Here is a 25,442-nt window from a genome sequence, read left to right as displayed (position 1 = left end):
TACAACACTAGAATGATTCTTAGTAATGATGATGGCTCAGATGGCTCGGTCCATGGACGATGCTGGAGGTTGAGTGCGCGATCGGAGCAGCGTGGTGCGCGATCGGGGCAGCGTAGTGCGGGATCGGAGCAGCATGGTGCGCGATCGGTGCGGAGTAGTGCGCGATCGGGGCAGCATGGTGGTGCTGGACAGTGGCGTGAGCTACTGGAGCATGCACATGCACGGGCTGGGCGATCACCTTGTGCACGGGCTGAGCGATCTTCACAGCCGATGACTCACGGCGCACGACGGCGTTGAATCCGGTGTGATGATCAGCATGGTAGTCGACGATGCGCTGGTGACCGTCGGAGTCCAACAGCGAGTACTGTCCGTGGACTTCGTCTCCGTGGCGAGTTTCGTGCTGGCTCTTGATGTCTCCGGTGTGCTCGTCATGGACGGAGTACGAGAACTCGTAGTTGGCCGGAGCGTGGTGCTCTACAGACTTGATGATCGTGGGCTGAGCAATGGTCTTGACGATAGCCGGGGCCGAGTGCTGGTAGATAGCCGGAGCGGCGTGGATCGATCCGACATGTTGGATAGCGGGAGCAGCATGGTGCTGGATGGTGGAGTGCGACGTGGCGATCGATCCATGGTGAGCCACAGGAAGCAGACCAGCGCTGGCGGCAGCTACCAGAGTAGTGAACAGAACAAACTATAACATGGAAAGGAAAAAGTGATATTTATGAGTGCTGAGATTGTTTTTGTTGTTGTGTTTCTTTTGTTTTCATCAGGCTTATGAAAAAACAAAAAGAGAAAATTCTGAATAAAGTAGGGATTCTTACTTTGAATGCCATTATTGGAACAGAACTGTTTACTGGTTGAGGCTGTTTGTGATTGTGCCGTCTGGTATTGAGACCATCGGTTTTTATACTTAGGATAATACAACTGAAACCGTTACTCTCTGCGTCCTTCAGACATAACTTTCACGAAACTGAACTGCTTTTACTTGACAAATTGATCTACACCAAACATATACTGTAGACGGCGGAACTCGGAGCAGGCCATGCGAAGAGTCCTGAAGTCTGAAGGCCTTTAGAGTCCCAAGCCTTAAATCGAAAACGGGTTTAAGAATAACGGAGGCGTTATTATCCCAAATTGAGCATTTAACTTTCTGCAAGTGTTCTCGATTCAGTGGATTCGTACTGCAAAAGTAGTGCAATTAAAATAACAACTTTTCGAATAGGACAGAGTGACTCGGGCGCAGTGGCGGGTTTACAGTGTCGGAGGCTCTAAGCAGTAAGAATTATTGAAGCCCTCTGTACATAATTACCGGGGGGTACCCGGCATCCGTCTTGGATTATGTAACATTTCAACTTAAATTTTGATACTGCCGGGGGGATTGCTTAGGGTTCGTCCAGCACGGGGCCCCAACGTCCATCACGCACGGGGCCCCCCTTGCTAATACAGTGCCATATTCTATCAATTGTTATAGATAATGTAGTACAGATGTCAATGTCCGCGGGGCCCCTCATTGACGGGGCCTCCCACAATTGCTTACTTTGCTTAGCGTTAAAATCGCCACTGCTCGGGCGAGGTTTATACAAATCCTAGGAGAGGCGAAAACAATTCTAAAGAAAATCGAACCGTTCTCTTGTTCAGTTTTGAATTAAATATGAAAATATAAATTTTCTTTAAATCCTTTCGTATTATACGAGATCGACAGGGATCATGAAAATGAAACGAGAGTTAATTAACGCATGCATACTTCTTTTTAATCGTCACAATCACATACAAATATATTGTATAATTAAATCAAAGAACGGTGTAGTTTGAAGCCTGCTGAATTTCGGAATGTTTTAGGAATATTTGATCTTATTTAGTGAATCTACCGTTTTTGGTTTTGGTCTTTTTTAGTCACTAACGATGTGTGGTTATCTTTTCTATTTTTTTATAATTGTTTACAAGCTGCAGCTGGAGCTGGAGCTAGAGGCTTTATCTTAAGTAAGGGAAACATTCTGAGCGCATGAAATGAAACACGTACATGTTATTTGATAGTATGTATAAATCTCTCCTTTGTTTTACAAAACCCTGTTTTACGTGTTATTCGTTTATGTTATTCGTATGTGTTGGTTGTATATGTATATCTTATTTCTATGTGTAAGTATCGATACACTGGTATCAATGCCATGGTTTCTTTGGTTAGCTCTTATTTGAGTTATTTATGATTTTCCATTGTTTTGTTATTTAATCCATCCATGGCCTATTTAATGTTTACCTTTCAATCATGCGTATTTCTAGATCACTCCTAAACATATGAAAAATTATATGATGGCGTGAATTGACTTGCGAATTATGAAGCATCAGGAATTGTAATCACACACTTTCCCTTAATATTAAAATGATTAATTTCTGTGTATCATCAATTTGTATGCCATAGCAACAGACTTGTTAGCAACAACTTGATAACAGCTTGCTAGAGCATTTTATCACAATTAGGTACTTGCCTATCTTATCACTTCTTCACTTTTAATCACCCAGAAACGAGAGTAAAACCACTCTCGTGCATTTCACGAGATGGTGTAAGAGGTTGTAGTGTTGTTCATTACGTCTCGTTGATGTTTTGAGTGGGAGCGACAAATAAGTGGTACTCTCAGTTTATTTCGGTCATCGACACAATCAAGACGGACTGTGTAATGGATCCGTTACGTCCAGCAAACGTGGAGGAATTGAAACATCTCATTGGCATCTACAAACAATTTCTTCCACAGTCGATCCAATTTGTGTCACTGTTGCAAAATATTTTACGCACCAATCTCACACTTCACGACACTGATGAGGAGCAAGTCTCCCATCGACTACAAAAAACTGTTTACATTCCCAACAATGAGAAAGGAAATCGTTTGGCAACCTTTGTAGCCATCAGTCGTGAAGAGGTATATATTCTTGGTGGTTTATAGTGAAACATGTGTTTAAACAAATTCAACCCTTTCAGGACCAATACATATTTATAAATACATTGGAAGTTCCTCCTACGGAGCTTACGCACGCTCTCGAGAACACCACTTACATTAAATGGGGAATCAAACCTATGTTTGTGATAGGTGATAACAGTGAAATTCGTGCAAAGCTATCTCAATTAATAGTGGAACCCAAAGTTCAGTTCAAAAGTTCGTCAGATTGTGTTAACTATTGGATGCCACAAACAGAAGCTGCTAAGCTTAGTTATATGTAAGTGATAAGATAAATCATTACAAAATTGCTACGTGTTTGTGTATCACAATGAATCCTGGCATAACGAGTAAAATTCGTTCCATAACTCACTTATTATAGTAGATACTCTTTACGCGAAAATATAGTTTTCATTTGATTTGTTTGATACATGAAATATTTTTGTTCCATAAGAAAACAAGGGTTTTAACGAAGCATTTTGAATTAATTTGAAACCTCGTTCTCTGATATTCAGCGTTCCAGCCGACGTAGATTTAAAGCCATTACAAGTTCAACATGCCAAACAATTAAACGAATGGTGGCCATATCGCTACAGGACATCGCAGCAATACTTCGAATCTGCCATTAAATATTTTGGGGCTTTCGGTTTGTTTGACAAAACATCGGGAGAACTAGTAGCATGTGTGTTCCAGAATGATCATGACGCTGTGGGGTAAGCTATTTTTCTTCATCTTGGTAATATAAAATAAAGCTACTCTGTTTATACTTGTAGACACCTATATACAGTTCCCGAACGTTGCAATCGAGGCTACGGATGTACTCTTGCAAAAGCTATAACTAAACATATTGCTGTTCAATACAAGCAAGATGTGCATACTTTCATCGATGGAAATAACGAAAGATCAATAAGACTGTTCAACAAAATAGGATACAAAGCTGTTAGCCGAACTGAATGGCTTGTTGCATCGAAATATTGATACAAAACATTGATTCGCATGGCAAATCAGCATGAAACAATGCTGTTGGAAAAATAATTTCTTCTCAAAATCTATAGAACTACGAAAATAAAATTAAAAATTTCCATTTATAATGACATTGAAATGTTTGCACTTATTTTATTAACATTCAACCTAAACAGCACATTAAACTAGCTTTGAATTAACGCTTAGTAATGGTGATGGCTCAGATGGCTCGGTCCATGGACGATGCTGGAGGTTGAGTGCGCGATCGGAGCAGCGTGGTGCGCGATCGGGGCAGCGTAGTGCGCGATCGGAGCAGCATGGTGCGCGATCGGTGCGGAGTAGTGCGCGATCGGGGCAGCATGGTGGTGCTGGACAGTGGCGTGAGCTACTGGAGCATGCACATGCACGGGCTGGGCGATCACCTTGTGCACGGGCTGAGCGATCTTCACAGCCGATGGCTCACGGCGCACGACGGCGTTGAATCCGGTGTGATGATCAGCATGGTAGTCGACGATGCGCTGGTGACCGTCGGAGTCCAACAGCGAGTACTGTCCGTGGACTTCGTCTCCGTGGCGAGTTTCGTGCTGGCTCTTGATGTCTCCGGTGTGCTCGTCATGGACGGAGTACGAGAACTCGTAGTTGGCCGGAGCGTGGTGCTCTACAGACTTGATGATCGTGGGCTGAGCAATGGTCTTGACGATAGCCGGGGCCGAGTGCTGGTAGATAGCCGGGGCTGAGTGCTGGTAGATAGCCGGAGCGGCGTGGACCGATCCGACATGATGGATAGCGGGAGCAGCATGGTGCTGGATGGTGGAGTGAGACGTAGCGATCGATCCATGGTGAGCCACAGGAAGCAGACCAGCGCTGGCGGCAGCTACCAGAGTAGCGAGCAGAACGAACTGCAAGATGGACAGGAAAACGTGTTATCCTTTAATAAAGCTCTAGTTGTGTGTTTCATATTTTTGTAAATACTGTAGTGATTCTTACTTTGAACGCCATTATTGGAGCGGGATTGTTTACTGGTTGAGGTTCAGTGTGACTGTGCTGTGTGATATCGTAACCAACGCCTTTTATACTCAGTGAAAATAGGAGACTCCAACGCTTGATACAGTTGAAATCGATACTTCTGTATACGTCCTTGAGACAAGGCTACCACGAAACTGCATGAAACTGCATTACTTTTACTTGCCAAAATTGATCTACATCAAGTATATGAAGAAGTAAAATAGAAACAAGTGCATACCCAACAAGAACAACATATTGGTCACCGAAAATACGATGAAAGTAAAAGAACCAGTCTGGATTGGACACACCTCCATCGGCACGTTTTTTATCACATTGGACGGCCAGATTGTATTTCTTAGTGAACGGTTGGTACAAACATGTAAAATTTTTAACTGTATTTTTGCTAACGTTAAGTACTTCCTATATTGTCGAACCCTAGTTTTTTTTAAATATTTATTTATTTATTTTATTTACTAATAGAAAAATGTTTCCGTCAAGGGCTATACAATTGCTAATTTATACTTAGATACTAAATCTAAACTTAAAGTTAACCCTAACCTTAATTGATAAGGTCCAGTCAAAACAAAGTTTATAAAAGTGAGTAGATAACAAATTAAAAATATATAGAGCAAAATCTTATTTACCAGGTTGCAACTGAATAGATACGGCATACACAAATAAAAATTACAATGTTATAATCGTGACTATAAGCATGTGCAGGGTAATACAGGATTTTCGAGGATTTTATAGATATGATCAGTGAATTGTAGTTTTGTTCAGGCATATAACAGACTCTTTCAGCGAGGTATAGAATTGTTCGGAAGTATGTGTTGACATGATCGGCGGTTCTGTACTGCTGTCATATGTTTTGTTTACACCCTGCGTCACAGCGTTTAATGTTGCATTCTTAAATTTCTTACAAGTAGCACATAATCAATTCCCAAGCTTTTCAATGCAAAAATATGTTGAAACCAGAACATTTGTTTGAATCGTTTGTTTACCTACTGATGAGAATGATCTAAGCTGCAGTCCAAAGGGTACGAAAGAGACAGCTATACAATATAGCCGATCATATCAACGCCTACTTCCGATCCGAACAATTCTATATCTCGCTGTAAGAGTTTATTATATGCCTGAACAAAACTACCACTCGCTGAACATGTCTGTATAATACTGATGATCACCAGGCTGTATTTATTTATTTTATCAATAAAACGTAAAAACTTTTATAGAAATTAGCAGAGGAACCGACGGTCGCCATTAGATATTTGTGAACTGTTCGCCACGCATTTCGAGGATAGCTTCATTTCTAACATCACAAATCCGGAGGCTGTTGCTTCCGCATTCGTGAACACTCCGGCAGATGCAATTCATGTCACACTACCTATCGTCACCGAGACCCTGGTTACCCAAAAAATCGAGCGTCTCAAATCGTCATACTCCGAGGGGCCAGATGGTATCCCAGCGACAATTCTCAAGCGTTGTGCCGTATCGGTAGCTCCTGTTTTAACTAAGATTTTTAACGAATCTCTGCGCACAGGAACCTTTCCATCACTGTGGAAGGTCTCATGGCTAACACCCATCCACAGAAAGGGCAGCAAAAACGAAGCAGTGAACTATCGAGGTATTACCTCTTTAGCTGCCTGCGCCAAAGTGTTCGAGCTCCTCATCTATGAACCATTAACAGCATCTGCCGGCAAATACATCAGCACCAACCAACATGGATTCATGCCTAAGAGATCTACTACGACAAATCTGATGCAATTCGTTAGCGGCTGTTATAAGTCCATTGATGATGGTATGCAGGTGTATGCCATTTACACGGACATTAAGGCGGCTTTTGACAGTGTGTCCCACAACATTCTTCTGGCAAAACTTGGCAAGACTTGGATTATCACCACCCCTGGTAAAGTGGATGAAATCGTATTTATGTGGTCGTTCATATGCAGTTAGAATGGGTTCCCACCAATCTAAATCTATCGGTGCCTCTTCCGGCGTACCCCAGGGCAGCAACCTGGGGCCTCTGTTGTTTCTGCTCTACATAAACGACTTGTGCACGGCACTCCCGGATAATAGTTGCATACTCTACGCAGATGATGCTAAAATCTATCGTGAAATCCGTGAGTCCGAGGACCATCTTCAACTTCAAGCCACTTTGACTGAATTTGTCTCCTGGTGCAAGCGTAACGCACTAAGCATCTGTATCGATAAATGTGCCATAATCTCATTCAGCCGTTCAAGAGCTCCAGAGCTGTTTAATTATACGCTTGATAGTCAGAACCTCGAAATAGTGAACTGTGTAAAGGATCTAGGGAGCCGGTCTCGTAGTACAGTCGTCAACTCGTACGACTGAACAACATGCCCGTCATGGGTTCAATCCCCAAATAGACCGCGCCGCCATACGTAGGACTGACTATCCTGCTATGGGGGGAAATCAATTAGTCACTGAAAGCCAAGCCTACAAGTGGGCACAGGCAGGCCGTTTGACCGACATCGGTTGTTGAGCCAAAGAAGAAGTAAAGGATCTAGGAGTCCTCCTAGATGCTAAACTCTCCTTCGAAGAACAGATAGACCAAGTAGTCGCTAGTGGCAATCGTCTACTTGGCTTGGTCATAAACATGACGCGCGAGCTTCGTGATCCTATGTGTTTCAAGACACTGTACTGCGACTGACACTTATCAGACCACTGCTGGAATATGCTAGCATTGTTTGGTGGCCAGCATCTACTCGGGCACTTGCGTGGCTAGAGTCCATCCAACGGAAGGCAACGCGCTTCGCCCTTCGTGATTGGCCGCGTCGTCTCGACTACAGAACTAGGTGTTTGCTGCTTGGGATCCCGCCTCTCGCCGAACGTGTTGAGCACGCCAGACTGGCATTTATCACGGGAATCTTAAACGGAACCATTGACTGTCCCGAGCTGCTTTCAAGGATTTACCTCTATGTTCCTGCCAGAATACTTCGTCGTCGACCAATGCTGGCAGTCGCTCAAACCCGAACAACATTTGGCTCTCGCAATCCCCTTCTTTGTATGTGCCGTCTTTTAAATTCAGCTGACGATATTTACGAGCCTGGAATGACGATAACGGAACTGACTTCGCTTTTAAGTGTTCGGAATGCGTTCAACAATAACAATATGTAAATGTTCTGTTCGTTATCTAATGTGTATTGTAAACAAATTTTGACTCGAGAGGGCTTCATAGTCCATCGATTAATAAACTAAACTAAACTAAACTAAACATGAGACACTGCAAACATACTATATGCCTCTATAACCTTTTTGTTTATCAATTACGTTGTAGAAATTTAATCCTTTTCAGGCCTTTGTCGTGTCGTGATTATAAATTGTAAATTTTTTGTTGAATAATTGCGAGCTGTCCAGACCGTGCACAAAACAATCATTATGGAATGTTATGGTACAAATCGAAAAATGTAATAGACACAACACGGAAATATCTACAGCAATTTAACATTTAATCAGTGTCAAAAAAATGAAATTGGCCGTTGATATTTACCCAAGCTGTAGACATAGAACATTAACAGAACCATCCAGAGTGAAAAAGTTCCCGATCGCAAAACATCTGAGAAAGAGGAGGAGAGAACGCATCGATCATTTAGCAGCTGATTCGCTGATGTTCACAGCGGTGTTTAAAAATAACTACAGTCTTTCGGTGAGTTACGCGATACTCGAGCTAAACGATTCGAGTTACGCTAAGTATTAACACCTCATACGTCAAATTGGTATTATTTCCTCCAACAATTGCCAAATTCAAATAAATTGCAGTTTTGCTAGAAGTTAAAAATTGCTAAAAACACAGAACTAAACGAATTTTCTTCAGGGACTGCATGAACAACAAACAGGAATAAGTAGTAATGAACATGAAATTATTAAATTTAATAACATTTTTTCTCCATTTATATTTTGGCTGAAAACGTGATATTTGACTTCCACGAAAATCCAATTTACACGAATATCCCTAGACCGAATTATTCGCGTAACTCGGGGAAAGACTGTAGTCAAACGTAACTATACAAATATACAGTAAAAAGTAGCTAGTAAAACGTCGTGTCTAAAAACCAGGTCTACGACCAATACGATACGATGATGATAATGATACTATTAATAATTTGATTATAAATGTGTATCTAGCCAAATGAATCTCGAGTGAACATCTAAATAAATAAGACACAGCTATAATTTTAAATCGCTTTTTATTTATGCTTTTATAAACTATCTGTTTTGTAACTGAAGTCCTTACTACACCAATAGAATGATTCTTAGTAATGATGATGGCTCAGATGGCTCGGTCCATGGACGATGCTGGAGGTTGAGTGCGCGATCGGAGCAGCGTGGTGCGCGATCGGGGCAGCGTAGTGCGCGATCGGAGCAGCGTGGTGCGCGATCGGTGCGGAGTAGTGCGCGATCGGGGTAGCATGGTGCTGGACAGTGGCGTGAGCTACTGGAGCATGGGCATAGCTGGACACATGCACGGGCTGGGCAATCACCTTGTGCACGGGCTGAGCGATCTTCACAGCCGAGGGCTCACGGCGCACGACGGCGTTGAATCCGGTGTGATGATCAGCATGGTAGTCGACGATGCGCTGGTGACCGTCGGAGTCCAACAGCGAGTACTGTCCGTGGACTTCGTCTCCGTGGCGAGTTTCGTGCTGGCTCTTGATGTCTCCGGTGTGCTCGTCATGGACGGAGTACGAGAACTCGTAGTTGGCCGGAGCGTGGTGCTCTACAGACTTGATGATCGTGGGCTGAGCAATGGTCTTGACGATAGCCGGGGCCGAGTGCTGGTAGATAGCCGGGGCCGAGTGCTGGTAGATAGCCGGAGCGGCGTGGACCGATCCGACATGTTGGATAGCGGGAGCAGCATGGTGCTGGATGGTGGAGTGCGACGTAGCGATCGATCCATGGTGAGCCACAGGAAGCAGACCAGCGCTGGCGGCAGCTACCAGAGTAGCGAGCAGAACGAACTGCAAGATGGACAGGAAAACGTGTTATCCTTTAATAAAGCTCTTGTTGTGTGTTTCATATTTTTGTAAATACTGTAGTGATTCTTACTTTGAACGCCATTATTGGAGCGGGATTGTTTACTGGTTGAGGTTCAGTGTGACTGTGCTGTGTGATATCGTAACCAACGCCTTTTATACTCAGTGAAAATAGGAGACTCCAACGCTTGATACAGTTGAAATCGAGACTTCTGTATACGTCCTTGAGACAAGGCTACCACGAAACTGCACTACTTTTACTTGCCAAAACTGATCTACATTACGTATACGAAGAAGTAAAATAGAAACAAGTGCATACCCAACAAGAACAACATATTGGTCACCGAAAATACGATGAAAGTAAAAGAACCAGTCTGGAATGGACACACCTCCATCGGCACGTTTTTTATCACATTGGACGGCCAGATTGTATTTCTTAGTGAACGGTTGGTACAAACATGTAAAATTTTTAACTGTATTTTTGCTAACGTTAAGTACTTCCTATATCGTCGAACCCTAGTTTTTGTTAAATATTTGTTTATTTATTTTATTTACTAATAGAAAAATGTTTCCGTCATGGGCTATACAATTGCTAATTTATACTTAGATACTAAATCTAAACTTAAAGTTAACCCTAACCTTAATTGATAAGGTCCAGTCAAAACAAAGTTTATAAAAGTGAGTAGATAACAAATTAAAAATATATAGAGCAAAATCTTATTTACCAGGTTGCAACTGAATAGATACGGCATACACAAATAAAAATTACAATGTTATAATCGTGACTATAAGCATGTGCAGGGTAATACAGGATTTTCGAGGATTTTATAGATATGATCAGTGAATTGTAGTTTTGTTCAGGCATATAACAGACTCTTTCAGCGAGGTATAGAATTGTTCGGAAGTATGTGTTGACATGATCGGCGGTTCTGTACTGCTGTCATATGTTTTGTTTACACCCTGCGTCACAGCGTTTAATGTTGCATTCTTAAATTTCTTAAAAGTAGCACATAATCAATTCCCAAGCTTTTCAATGCAAAAATATGTTGAAACCAGAACATTTGTTTGAATCGTTTGTTTACCTACTGATGAGAATGATCTAAGCTGCAGTCCAAAGGGTACGAAAGAGACAGCTATACAATATAGCCGATCATATCAACGCCTACTTCCGATCCGAACAATTCTATATCTCGCTGTAAGAGTGTATTATATGCCTGAACAAAACTACCACTCGCTGAACATGTCTATATGAATAATTGCGAGCTGTCCAGACCGTGCACAAAACAATCATTATGGAATTTTATGGTACAAATCGAAAATTGTCATAGACACAACACGGAAATATCTACAGCAATTTAACATTTAATCAGTGTTAAAAAAATGAAATTGCCCGTTGATATTTACCCAAGCTGTAGACATAGAACATTAACAGCTACGCTCTTAACCATCCAGAGTAAACAAGCTCCCGATCGCAAAACATCTGAGAAAGAGGAGGAGAGAACGCATCGATCATTTAGCAGCTGATTCGCTGATGTTCACAGCGGTGTTTAAAAATAACTACAGTCTTTCCCCGAGTTACGCGACACTCGAGCTAAGCGAATTCGAGTTACGCTAAGTATTAACACTTCATACGTCAAATTGGTATTATTTCCTCCAACAATTGCCAAATTCAAATAAATTGCAGTTTTGCTAGAAGTTAAAAATTGCTAAAAACACAGAACTAAACGAATTTTCTTCAGGGACTGCATGAACAACAAACAGGAATAAGTAGTAATGAACATGAAATTATTAATTTAATAAAAACAATTTTTCTCATTTATATTTTGGCTGAAAAACGTGTTTGACGTGACTTACACGATATATAATTTTTAATCGCTTTATATTTATGCTTTTATAAACTATCTGTTTTGTAACTGAAGTCTTTACTACACCACTAAAATGATTCTTAGTAATGATGATGGCTCAGATGGCTCGGTCCATGGACGATACTGGAGGTTGAGTGCGCGATCGGAGCAGGGTGGTGCGCGATCGGGGCAGCGTAGTGCGCGATCGGAGCAGCGTGGTGCGCGATCGGTGCGGAGTAGTGCGCGATCGGGGCAGCATGGTGGTGCTGGACAGTGGCGTGAGCTACTGGAGCATGGGCATAGCTGGACACATGCACGGGCTGGGCGATCACCTTGTGCACGGGCTGAGCGATCTTCACAGCCGATGGCTCACGGCGCACGACGGCGTTGAATCCGGTGTGATGATCAGCATGGTAGTCGACGATGCGCTGGTGACCGTCGGAGTCCAACAGCGAGTACTGTCCGTGGACTTCGTCTCCGTGGCGAGTTTCGTGCTGGCTCTTGATGTCTCCGGTGTGCTCGTCATGGACGGAGTACGAGAACTCGTAGTTGGCCGGAGCGTGGTGCTCTACAGACTTGATGATCGTGGGCTGAGCAATGGTCTTGACGATAGCTGGGGCCGAGTGCTGGTAGATAGCCGGGGCGGCGTGGACCGATCCGACATGTTGGATAGCGGGAGCAGCATGGTGCTGGATGGTGGAGTGTGACGTGGCGATTGATTCATGGTGAGCCAGAGGAAGGAGACCAGCGCTGGCGGCAGCTACCAGAGTAGCGAGCAGAACGAACTGCAAGATGGACAGGAAAATGTGTTATCCTTTAATAAAGCTCTAGTTGTGTGTTTCATATTGTTCTAGTTATTGTAGTGATTCTTACTTTGAACGCCATTATTGGAGCAGGATTGTTTACTCGTTGAGGTTCAGTGTGACTGTGCTGTGTGATATCGTAACCAACGCCTTTTATACTCAGGATATTACAGCTGAAACCGCTACTCTCTGCGACCTTGGGTCGAGACTATCTAGAAACTGCACTACTTTTACTTGCCTTAACCTAAAGCATGTTGCACCAGTACTTTTTTGTTAGTTTACTTTTCCGGATTAATTCACGTGTTTTCACGCTAGGCATGTAAGCGCTGTATCTTTTTAAACAGTAATCATTGCAACACGTTAAAGTATGATTTTTATCACAATTTATATTTAATGTTGTCCGGTCTCGTAGTACAGTCGTCAACTCGTACGACTTAACAACATGCCCGTCATGGGTTCAATCCCCAAATGGACCGTGCCGCCATACGTAGGACTGACTATCCTGCTATGGGGGGAAATTAATTAGTCACTGAAAGCCAAGCCCACACGTGGTGCAGGCAGGCCTTGACCGACAACGGTTGTTGAGCCAAAGAAGAAGAAAGAGAATATTTAATGTTGTATTATTTTGGATAAAAAATTGTTAGTTTTTATGATCGTTTTGTTTTTTCAATGAAAATATTTCAAAATTTGCTATAAATTTTAGTGTTTGTAGTGATGACTATGTGCTCTGATAATGGTTTCTTCAAATATCCTCCACCGCAAGGAATGTCACCTTTGCATTGAAATGTCGTTTCAAATCATTCAACTATGCAGAATCCAAACTAAAGGTAAAACAACACATTTGAGAACATATTTTGTGTAATATATGCTAAATTGGTTAAGTTCACGAACAAAACAAATCTTCAATTGTGTGCACAACATCTTACATGAAAGAAATAGGTATTTCATCATAGTCTCGTTAGCAATAGAACAACATTTATTAAATGAGTAGGTAAACCTTGTATTAACCCAAACTGTATATAGTACAGGTAGGATATGGAAAAGTCTATTTTATGTAAACTTTGCAGAAATATTTTCAATATAAGTGATACAAAGCATTACAAATCCAATTCAATCGAAAATACCCAATATTTACCCGGGCAAAAACGAAAAGTTTAAAAACCCGGTAAAAACCCAAAAGATAAATAACTGGTAAAAAGGTGTTTACCCCGCGGTACAACACTGGTTATGCTGTAACTCGTTTGACGCTGATGAGGCGCTTCACAAAATCCAATATTTTGTCACGCCTTGGACAACTTTAAGCAATAAAAAGATGAGGCATTGATACGACAGCGTTCAGGAACAGATGAGAGATACTTACTTACTTACTTATCCGGCGCTACAACCGCTTTGCCGTCTTAGCCTGCCTCAGGAGTGTTCGAAACCACTCACAGTCTCGCGCCTTTGTCTGCCAGTCCGTTATCCCGGCCTTAAAAGCGGACACCTCCACGCCATCTTGTCACCTCAATTCGGGTCTATCACGCCTCCTCTATCCTTGTGGACGGCCTAAACAGACAACCCTCCTCGTCTGTTTCCATGCGTACAACATGGCCAGCCCACCGGTGTCTGGCGAGCTTGATACGCTGTACGATAGTGAGATCGTCGTACATTTCGTATAGGTCGTTATTATAGCGGCTCCTCCATTGTCCTTCGACACAAACGGGGCCAAATATCCTTCTGAGCATCTTCCTCTCGAACGCGGCTAAGAGGGCTTCGTCAGATTTGGACAGTGTCCATGTCTCAGAGGCGTATAGGACAGTAACAGACCAATGATGTCTATATCATCAGCGTATGCCAGGATCTGGGTTGACATATAGAAGATGGTTCCCGTAGCCTCTACCCTCGAGTCACGGATGGCCCTCTCTAGCGCCAGGTTGAATAGCAGACAGGCGAGCCCGTCCCCCTAGCGGAGACCTTTGGTAGTAGCAAAAGGCCATGAGAGTTTTCCATCCACCTTCACCTAACAAGTGACGTTGGTGATAGTCATTCTAACTAACCTTATCAGTTTGGCCGGGAGTAAAATGCGCTCATAGTGTCGTACAGTTTTACCCCGGCTATGCTATCATATACGGCTTTGTAGTCAATGAAGAGATGGTATGTGTCGTTTCTGTATTCGTTTCTCCAAGATCTGCATGGTGAAGATGGTCGATTTTCCATTTCGGAATACTCTTTGATAGTTTTCGACTCTCTTTTCGACGTGCGGAACAAGACGATCCTGAAGGACCAGGAAAAATATTGTATAGGCGGTATTCTACACCGCAATTCCCCTGTAGTTGTTGCAGTTCAACCTGTCTCCCTTCTTGTATATGGGGTAGATGATGCCGAGATTCCAATCACAAGGCATTGATTAGCTATCCCACATCTCAGTAGCAATTAAATGATTTTTGTTTTCTAGTCGTGCGCCTCCATTTTTGACCAGTTCAGCTGCAGTTCCGGCGGTTCCGGGAGCATTGTTATTTTTCAGCCGACCGATAGCTTTTGGTGATAGATAGATGAGAGATTCTATGGGATTAAAAATATCACAAAGTTCAATTTGGACTTGGTGGAAAAATGGCTTTAACTACTAACAAGTCCCTCATGAATACTGTGGTCACGAACTTTCCGAAGTTTTAAACTGTTGTTCTGTAAGCTGGTGCAACGTCCACTGTTAGTGCCCGATATTTAAAATATCGCCTTAGATTCTGCATTATACAATCTATTAGAAGCGCCGCTTACAATTCCTAAATTCACGGCTGAACGAATCGTTGAAATTGTCCGTCTTTCCCGAAAATTTCAAAACTGCACGAAAAAACATGTTTTTATTTAATGAAAAAAAAAACATAAAAATCGATAGAAAAGTTAAAAGTTTTAACACATTTTCTCATAAACCATGAGTTTAAGATAATGTATGCACATTTTCAGGGTCGTTGTATTTACATATTCATAAATCTTTAACATTTTCCTTAAGGTGTCTGTCTTTACCTACCTTCCACTACGTCCAGCAAGAAAGAAAGTTGGACCTCACGTTTAAATGCATTCATAATCCTTTCTTCATTTCAATAAATTCTCCCATACATATTTTTAAGAAAAAATCATTACTTTTATTCATACTACCAACTATTACAATCGTGTATCATATAAGATATCGTGTATCATATATTTGTACAAGGCGTTCATTTATAACTTCATTAATACAACTCAAACATAACAACTACCAAAATTGTCTAAAGTTACGCTGATCTATCACAGATAGGTTGCTAGACAGAACAAGAACGAATCTTATAATGCTATGAGACGTGCAACTGGAGACATGTCTTATTTGCTCAGGTACTTGGCGGCCCAGTCCGTTCGTCCTGTGTGTTCGTTACCGGTACCAACGTATGAAAACACCCCTGAAATATTATTTAACACACTTACATTCAATGCAACTTTCCCGTACAACCAACCGACATCTTGCTCACCTCCATCGGGTATCCATTGTTTCTTTTCTACACCATTCTTCGGTATGTCATCCCAAGGGAACAGCTTGAATGATGCATTAATACCGTTGTATTTGTCGGAGCTAAGGTTACTTAAAGTACACAAAAATGATCAGATGTTACTAACCGACCAGACCAAGGTATCTCACCCTCACATACCTGGTATCTGATACGAATACTTGCTGCTGATTTTTGCGCCGTGGCACCACATTTGCACTAGAATGGGAAGGTTTAGTATCTGAGTTGTCGAAAATGTCTGCCATCCCACCACTGGGTCCGATCGTTTTGGTAGAGCTCTTGGCAAACGGGACGGTATTCGGGTATTTGGAAGCAGTTGAATCTTTGTTAAACGATAGCGTTCCAAAAAGATCCTCCAGCTTGAAATCGTGTGCAGGTTTTTTAGATGCTTTTATTCGACTTCTGGAAAGAAAAAAAAATATAATTTTACTTGTTTGTTTTTCTCGTCACGATTATGCCCCGTAGGCTTATTTAAAGCGTGTGATAATTTCTTTTTCTTCTTTTGGCTCAACAACCGTTGTCGGTCAAGGCCTGCCTGCACCACGTGTGGGCTTGGCTTACGGTGACTTATGGACTACTCCCCATAGCAGGATAGTCAGTCCTACGTATGGCGACATGGTCCATTTGGGGCTTGAACCCATGACGAGCATGTTGTTAAGTCGTGCGAGTTGACGACTGCACTACGAGACTGATGATATAAGTGTCGATTATCTGATTCAAACGAAAATGTGTCAAACATAATCGCGCTACACTAACTGCAACGAAATCGGTATTATACAAGGTTGTTAGAGACTTCTTTCGTTGACTCGAGACATTGCTACCAAATTGATCTGAAATGGATTTGTTTGTCAAAACAAACTGCAACGCGTAACGCAGGAAGTATCGTACCAATTTATAATTATTTCTACGTGTGGCATATTATTGTTCTTTAAATGTGTTTGGCAATGTCATGAAAAGTAGCGCTTGTGGTATGATTTTCTAATTTCTGTGTATTTTGTTAATCCCACCCTTTTTGCAGTGAACAATTACAAAAAATCCCTTTTGAATGTAATTACATACAATTCGTGTGGTTTAAATATATGTATTTGGTAGTTAAACCGTAAAACAAAACGCTTTCCGTAGGTTTAACCTGACGGAAAGCTGTTTGACAAAAAACGGTCTCCGTTTGAGTCAGGTAATGCAAATGACCTTCGTTCAGTTCGATATATCAAACCAGAGACAAATCGAGTGCTCTAACACGGATCATAATAGAATATGAGCATTTTTGATACTTTTTCTCAAGCAGTTGAGTCACATAATCGGCACTATAATTTACTAACTTTAAAAAAAAATATAAAGCTTACCCTAAAATGTCTTCTAACGAGTCATCTTCCTGCCTCTCGCTTAGATGTTGTGATGGCTCCCAGCTTTTGCTAAAATGGCCGTGGATTGCACGATCCATGGGTCCATTTCGGTTACGGTACACCTTCAAGTCTTCGTCCGTCTTCCGCGTCATTAGCATCGGTTGTTTTGAAAATGAATTGTATGCCTTGCCGTCGTTAAGAAAGCTACCATTGTATACTCCACTACCAACAGCTCTTCGGCCAAGTCCGACACCTCCACCGTCACTCCCACCTCCAATGCTTACGGCCGATGTTCCATTTTTCAACACCTGTCCAGAGGTTTTCTTATGCAAATAGAAACCGCTTCCGAAGTAACTCGAATCGTCACTGTCAATGATCGGAAAAGTGCGTTGCCCTACCACCTTCGTGATACCATTTCCACTCTGATCCTGCTGATAGTCATTGTTTCGTGTAACGAATATATCGTTCACCTTTTCTTTTCTACCACCGATTCCGATACCATCCGCTGGCTTTATGGGTGCGTCCGCTAGTCGGTTATCATCAATTCGCACTACGGCGGGCTTAATGATAGCATAACTGACAACGGATCCGGGATTAGTACCCTTGTCCATCTCGCTTGCAACATTATTGGTGTCGTAGGAAGCGTTAGACTTGATGAACGTACTCGATTGGCCGTTTCGAAGTACCTTAGTCAATCCCTGTCCGTTCTGTTGAGCTGCAGATCCAATTCCAACACTGTAACCATTAAGCATGTCGTTCAGCAAGCTATAGTTTATACCACTCTGAAGCTTAGCAGTTTCCTTCTCATCCTCGGTGTACGCTTGCTGACTGGCCTGAGTCAGTTGCGTTTGGTGAGACGTCCGTTCGACAGACGTTTCGGACACGCGTGATAGGCTTAGCGTTGAGTTTAGATCGTTCAGCTCGTTATGGCTAATTGGATTGAAATGTCCATTACTCCCATTCGCCTCACGCGTATGCTTCGTGTTGGTAGCTAGTTCTACAATAGATACTCGTGCATTCGGAACGCCAAGCACGGGACCACCGTTTATGTTACCATTGTGTGATTGATTGTGCTGTGTTAAACCATTCGTTGCGATGTTTGCCGAGTTACGAGCTTTTATCGAACTAAAGTATGGATATCTCATGGATTGCTGAGCGGTTGGTCGCTTTTCCGGTTCCCACAGAAGCAAATCTTCTAATAGTTGTATTCCAGAGGAACTGGCACGCGTCACCAAAGTTGCCAGCGGTATTTTGGGGCATTCCGGAAATCGGAACTGTATCGTAGCAGCAAGCTTGTGACCATCGGGCCAGTCGGACTGAAAGAAAAAACAAGTTTTTTAATTTAAAATTTAATTTACAAGAACGTATTTTCACGCATTTCAGTTTGAACTGCGCAAAATGGAAACGGCAATAACATCTCACCTTGTCCGGTGTGCCTAGGACGGAACATATTTTAAACAGTTGATCCACTTCACTGGATCCAGGAAATAGTGGTCGGAACGTGTATAACTCCGCCATGATGCATCCCACTGCCCAAAGATCTATGGAACTGCCGTACCGAGTCGAGTGTAAGAGCACTTCTGGTGCCCGATACCTGAAATAGAAACAGCAGATAATCTCGAATAATTCATGCTAGAATAGGTCAGTTGGAACGAGTTTATATATTATAAGCTAACATTTCAATGCTTGATTGATGTGTTACACACCAATAATCTGAACTTAATGTTTAGTGGAACTGTTATTAAAATTAGGCTTTTTTCGATCTTATATTCTTTCATAAAATGGTTTTTCTGTTCTGTTTTACAGTTGTTACTACAAAATTTTGTCTGCTGCTCACCTATTTTTGTTTCTAAGGTACCAATATTTGACAACGTGTCACAATGTTTGCCTCTTAGGCATCAAATTTTTCACAGTACGGACCAATCGCTTGCTTGTCGCTTGTTTTATTTATAACACTTAACTTAATATCTAAAACTTAGAATTGCAATATTATTTAATTTAAGTTAAGTAGCTAATGATTATAATGGTAAAATTTAAAATATAACAATTGCTATGCCAATGTTGAACGTTTTAATGGTGTAAATATAGTTGGCATGTATGTTCAAGTGAAAACAATGGCGTATGAATTTATAAAATTCATTATTTTTCACAAAAAATGACAAATTACACGGTAGTTCTTCTTCTTCTTCTTTGGCTCAACAACCGATGTCGGTCAAGGCCTGCCTGTACCCACTTGTGGGCTTGGCTTTCAGTGACTAATTGATTCCCCCCCCACAGCAGGATAGAGGATTGAACCCATGACGGGCATTTTGTTAAGTCGTACGAGTTGACGACTGTATTACGAGACCGGCTCAATTACACGGTAAACACGGTTGAATTGTTTATACGAAATAAAATAACAATTGTTATGAATCTCCCAAACATCTTGTAAAATTACCATAATATCAAAATAATTGCATTAAAGTCAAATATAGACGAGCACTGTCAAAAATGTATGCCTTAGAGGTAAAAATTGATGCGCACTATCATACGTTGATGCCTTAGAGCCGAAATTTGGTGGCAACGACTGTAAGCAATTTAATTATTTTGCTTTTTCTAATTATAACTAATATCATCTGTCCTCAGCGTACACAATTTTAGTTTTTATTTGTTGCATAAAATATTTGTTTTATGTGTAATTCAATTTAAGAATCTTTATTATTAAGCTTGTCATGTTTTTTAACTCATACTCTAATAAAAACACAAAACTATTTTCTTGCAATAAGTAATGCAGAGTTTAGAAAATATCAGGGTAGTATTTTTTATCAGGGTAGCAGCTCGTTTAATAATTTGTATGCTTAATCAGCATCGTTAAATAAGCGTTAAGGGATTTTACTTGACTTCGAAGTCCGAACGGGTAGGATCCCATGTCGTAACGTCGCCAGTATCAAGGACTCACCATCTGATCTGTTCTGATCATGTGATAAATTGAGAAAAAATGCAATACAGCATTTTTTAACAAATACAAAACTGTTTATTATACTCCTTTAGGAACAAAATACCATTAATGATGAATTACTAATGCTAATAAAACGTATGACCCTGTAGATGTTGTAACAAGTCGATTAAAATTCGTTCGGTAAAGCATTGGTTTTTACGTGCGTCATTGTGTATTGCATGACAAAAATCACGAAGAACCCAAAATTCTAAAACTCATCCGATAAAATTAAGGGTATAATTTTATACCCTACTCAAAGGAGATTAAATAATTCATAAGCATATGATGTTTCAACATTGGCCACGCAACACGCAATGTGTACGCGCTCCCATCATTTAAACATGTCTATTTGTACACTATTCACACACAAGGATGATCGGATAACCCGATCCAGCAGCGTATTTACACCATCGCCCTTACCATCTCGTCGAAACGTAGTCCGTGTACGGAGGCCGCGAACGTATCTCGCGAGCCAATCCAAAGTCGGCTATTTTTACCGTTTCCGGACCACTGCACAGAACGTTTTCTGGTTTCAAGTCCCGGTGGAAGAAACCGTGTCGGTGCATAAACGCCAACCCGGTTAGAATCTGCTGCAGTATCAGTCTTACGGTCGCTTCCGGAAAATGGGTATCACGGTCCTTTATCAGCTGGTACAGGTTCTCCTGCATGTACTCAAACACAAAGTACAGCACGTCGTTTTCCCGTATCACCTCCTTGAGCTTTACCACATTGGCGTGGGAAAGCTTTTTCAGAGACTGGAAGGAAAAGAATACAGGCACACGGAAACGATGTTTGAATCAGTTGCACAGTGAGTAGCCCGCAAAGAAACTGCATTACCTTCACCTCCCGCAGGCTCATCGCTTCCTCCCAGGAATAATACTTCCGCTTCATGCGCTTGATGGCGACCTTTTCGCCGGTGTCCTTCCGCTGGCCAAGGACAACGGTACCGTAGGTACCGTCTCCCAGTTGACTTAGCGTCAGGTATCGATTCATAGCTGCAACCCCCGCCCGTGTACCTTGACTAAACTATTGTTCTACACCACTTGCACCATCACATTCCAAAGCACAGCGGATGTTGTACAGAGATGAATTGTTATTTTTCAACGGTTTAATGGGTAAAACACCAACATTCAACACTACCCACAGGCTCATGCATGTTCTAGTTTTTCGTTCTTGCCTGGCCGAAAATTCACAAACACTTGTAAAACAGGCAGCTTTAAGTTCACCATTGGTACACCACAGCACTACCACTTCCGTTCAATGTCGCATTTCAAACGAAACAACACCGCAGCTGGATAGTCCTAGGTCTTGAAACGTTTGCTTACGTTTAAAACTGACCCTTTTTCTTACTGGCTCACTAAAAGGTTCAACCAATTTATTTGCTCAGAGGGTCCATAAATATTCGGTGCATTTGTGTCTGCATTCAGTCCAGCCAGCCGTCCAGTAGAAACCTTCAGTGTTTGGGGTTGAATTATTGATTGAATTAGAAAAGTGAGACGGAATAATATAAAGCGAAACTATCTCGTTGGGTTGTCATTATTTTGGTTGTGCTAGCTTTAAGGAACTCTCCATAGCGCACTATTGTTTTCTAGTCTAATGTAAAGGACTTATATTTAAACACGTTGAATAATTTAGTAAATACTTAACTTATTGTTTAAAAAAGCGTAGCTTTTTCTATCTTCGACAAAGCTTCAAACATCTCGAAAGCAGTTATATTAGATATTTTAATAATATTTCATCAAGCAGTTTCATCAATTACTACTCAACTTCCCTACATAACATAACAGCTAGTAACAACGACATGAGTTCTCTATTCTGCCCTGTATCAAGTGTTATGTTACCCCAGTAAATGCCATAGGAAATCGATTAGCTATCACCGTCGGAAACTAAACTATTGATAACATATCATGATATTCTGACCAACAGTCGTTGCTCCTGTGGACCTTCAGGAAGGTCAGGAACATGTATTTCTCGCGTCACGCAAAAGACAAAATTAAACATAGCTTTCACATGAAAGATGTTCACACAGATAAGCTCGTGATTGTTTTGTAAGCCGATACAATATACGGGATATATGCACGTATAGATTTCTAGTTATCTTTAGTCAATGACTGGTTGAACATACTTTACTAATGTGTTATTTTCCGATAAAACTATGCATAATTATTCATTTACGTACACACTATTTTTGTTTAACCGTTATTTCATTTCCATTGAAATTTTCGTTATGCTATCTTTTAATCGAATTACAGTAAAGCGTTTCGAATGTGGACTAGGTGGGAACATCATTAACCTTTTAACCCACAAAATATCACGCAACTTCTGATAGCGTTACATTTGCGTGCCCAAACATTACATTTGACGATGCGTACATTGTCGAGCTCTCGGTGCCGTCGAACTTTTCCGCCAATTAGTGCTCTCGCCGAAACTTTTTTACATAACACACACACACACACACACACACACACAAACACCAACACACCAACCGTAGACCTCTGTTCGATATTGGCAAAAAATAATAAGGACTGCTAAGACCATGGCTACGCTTTCATTGCAAATCCCTCACGCCGTACAGGTGCGCTGAACGATGTGAACGTTGTGTTTGACCTCGTTTTTAGACTATCTGTCACCCTCAACACCACTGTTTTGTTAAAGTATGGTTTTTTTAATACAATATCAATCTCTTTGTCTGTTTGTACACTTATACTGCACTAAGTTCTATAATTCGTTCTAACTCATAATGCTACACAGAGGGCCCAGGTAAAAGAGGTGTAAAATTATCCTCACGGTCGAAATTTGATACACCATAAACGTAGACTTTGGGCTGCAATAGGATACCATGGAACGAGGCCAGCGTGTTAAACCACTCGCATCAACTCGAACCATCAAACCATCATATAGATCAATTTCATTACACTTTTATTCCGACACATTTCACCGCAACATGTTTTCATTATTTTAATGTTAAAAAACTGTTCTTTTGATATAACAAATGAATCCACACAATATGGCCACATCCATCTTTCTCGCAACTACAATAACACATAGAACAACGACACCAATATAATCCTTTGGAAGCTTACAAAAAATTAGAATATATTGTACGCCATCGACACCAACACTTTTTTTCATAATGTGTATAGCTTTACACATTCGATTACGCACAAGACTTTCAGTGCAATCTTACTAATAACGCAATGAATCAACCGTAGCGACCATTAAGGAAAAACGAACCCTTACAACTAGTCTCTAGCAAACACTGCCGAACAGCCGCGTACCAACCAGCTCGTGTTTGTTTATCCGTTTCCTAGACAACCACTACGTGCGTTGCAAGCCTCTCCTTAATATGGTAGGAACATTTCTGTTTAATTTCCGAAGGATCTGCTTTCTGTCTCATTTAGACAACACTTCTGACCATGGAACTTTTTGGCTATGATTGCACAAACGCTGCACAAGATTTATTTTTTTTCAAATTGTATTGCGATACGATCGTTTGGTAAATAAAAGAGACTTACTCCACGCATGTGCCACAATTGTACTGTTCTATTGACACATAACAGCGGTGTTTTTCATGCATCAACTGTTATGAACTTGAGCCGAACAACAGACGGACAACAACCAAGGGTGTATTCAGCATCAGAAATGCACTGAAATTGATACAAATAAAATTGATTTATTATATTTTATGCTCTTCCAACATATGTATGTGTATGATAATATTGATTTATTTATATATTTAGTTTATTCATTTATTTATTTATTTGTTATTTATTTATTTATTTTTTTTTAATTGTTTATTTATTTATTTATTTATACATTTATTTATTTATTCATTTATTTTTTTTATTTGCTTATTTATTTATTTATTTATTTATTTATTTATTTATTTATTTATTTATTTATTTATTTATTTATTTATTTATTTATTTATTTATTTATTTATTTATTTATTTATTTATTTATTTATTTATTTATTTATGTATTTATTTATTTATTTATTTATTTATTTATTTATTTATTTATTTATTTATTTATTTACTTATTTATTTTTTTACTTATTTATTTATTTACTTATTGAATTGAATTGAATTATTTATTTATTCGTTTATTCATTGATATATTGAATTATCTATTTAGCTACTTTTCGATTTATTTTTGTATTGGGTTTTTTTATTCTATGTGTTTTACTAATTTTTTTTTGGATCTACGTTTTGATCTCGACTTATTAATTAAACTTATTTATTTCTCAATATTTATCAGTCGTTGCTATTACAGGAGCTAGATCACGTGAGATTTGCAATTGTATAGCTTTTTTAATTTCCAATTTAAAAAAATAGAAAAAAGTTTTAATGCGAATCACATTTACTTCAAGGTTTGATAATCATGCCGAATGTCAGGATGTGGTTAGGTCGAAATATTTTTTAATGAGGAACGGCTTTGGCCGTTTGCTCATTGTTGGCGGGTATTGCTCATTGTTATTTTTTTCGTTTACATTAAGATTCAACAATTTAAAATGTTTTTAAATTAGCAAACTTAACTGAAGAAGAAATATTACCTTACCTACATATTATTAATATATTATTTTTTTTTCATATTTTTCTCCTTCGACGCAACAACCTTTAATAAAACCTAAATTAATGCCTGCTGTATGACTAATGAGCTTGATTATAAGAGACTTATAGAAGGTGACTAATGTGGCCGGGTCCATTCGGAGGTTGAACCCTGATCAACATGTTACAAAATCATGCGAGTTGACGATTGTACAAGTGATGGGTAAATTCAACAAAAATCCGGAAACGCTTCGGAATGACTCCGCTAAAATCGGAAGCGGTTCCGGATGGTAGGTACAAAAATTCGAACTCGGAGCCGTCTGGAGCCGTCCGGAATCGCTAGTCGGCAGCCGGACCCGGTCGGAGCCGTCGGAATCGTTGAGCCATCGGAGCCGTCGTAATCGACAGAGCCGGTTGGAGCTGTCGGAGCTGTCGTAGCTGACGGAGCTGGTTAGAGAGCTGTCGGAGTCGTTCAGACTTTAGGCTGTTACAACGACTCCGCCGGCTCCGGACGGCTCCA

General features: G+C 40.7%; 4 protein-coding genes and 1 long non-coding RNA gene across 7 annotated transcripts; 2 read left to right on the top strand and 3 right to left on the bottom strand.

The window, feature by feature from the left end:
* Positions 1-12,765, bottom strand: LOC120959153 (histidine-rich protein PFHRP-II-like). The gene is made up of 4 exons (XM_049608908.1): positions 12,608-12,765; positions 4,097-4,789; positions 822-959; positions 1-691 (listed from the first exon to the last, which is right to left on the bottom strand). Exons 1-4 carry the CDS (start codon positions 12,617-12,619, stop codon positions 20-22), a joined length of 1,515 nt encoding a protein of 504 aa, XP_049464865.1. The 5' UTR covers positions 12,620-12,765; the 3' UTR covers positions 1-19.
* LOC120955454 (uncharacterized) lies at positions 2,611-4,023 on the top strand. Its single transcript, XM_040376343.2, has 4 exons — positions 2,611-2,912; positions 2,972-3,207; positions 3,443-3,640; positions 3,701-4,023. The coding sequence occupies exons 1-4, from the start codon at positions 2,673-2,675 to the stop codon at positions 3,903-3,905; spliced, it is 879 nt and encodes a 292-aa protein (XP_040232277.2). The 5' UTR covers positions 2,611-2,672; the 3' UTR covers positions 3,906-4,023.
* On the top strand, positions 6,983-8,136 carry LOC125907544 (uncharacterized). Its single transcript, XR_007452761.1, has 2 exons — positions 6,983-7,192; positions 7,410-8,136. It is a non-coding gene; the product is annotated as an uncharacterized LOC125907544 (long non-coding RNA).
* On the bottom strand, positions 7,291-11,750 carry LOC120956051 (cuticle protein 8-like). The gene is made up of 2 exons (XM_049610496.1): positions 9,964-11,750; positions 7,291-9,875 (listed from the first exon to the last, which is right to left on the bottom strand). Exons 1-2 carry the CDS (start codon positions 9,973-9,975, stop codon positions 9,171-9,173), a joined length of 717 nt encoding a protein of 238 aa, XP_049466453.1. The 5' UTR covers positions 9,976-11,750; the 3' UTR covers positions 7,291-9,170.
* A 2,706-nt stretch (positions 12,766-15,471) lies between the features above and the next one.
* Positions 15,472-23,812, bottom strand: LOC120955451 (serine/threonine-protein kinase dyf-5). 3 transcript variants are annotated; one of them, XM_040376338.2, is made up of 8 exons: positions 23,456-23,812; positions 21,210-21,823; positions 20,793-21,127; positions 18,818-18,989; positions 17,396-18,711; positions 16,194-16,454; positions 16,017-16,126; positions 15,676-15,947 (listed from the first exon to the last, which is right to left on the bottom strand). In XM_040376338.2, exons 2-8 carry the CDS (start codon positions 21,363-21,365, stop codon positions 15,871-15,873), a joined length of 2,427 nt encoding a protein of 808 aa, XP_040232272.2. In that variant the 5' UTR covers positions 21,366-21,823; positions 23,456-23,812; the 3' UTR covers positions 15,676-15,870. The 3 variants fall into 3 exon arrangements, with proteins under 3 accessions (XP_040232269.2, XP_040232270.2, XP_040232272.2); XM_040376335.2 differs by having other exon boundaries at positions 15,472-16,126; XM_040376336.2 differs by lacking the exon at positions 23,456-23,812 and adding an exon at positions 23,160-23,443 and having other exon boundaries at positions 15,472-16,126.
* Between the last annotated feature and the right edge of the window lie 1,630 nt (positions 23,813-25,442).

Source organism: Anopheles coluzzii, chromosome 3 (assembly GCF_943734685.1).
Source record: "Anopheles coluzzii chromosome 3, AcolN3, whole genome shotgun sequence".
Taxonomy (NCBI): Eukaryota; Metazoa; Arthropoda; class Insecta; order Diptera; family Culicidae; genus Anopheles; species Anopheles coluzzii.
The sequence above is the reverse complement of the archived record's forward strand: the minus strand, read 5'-3'. Positions and strand labels throughout refer to the sequence as shown.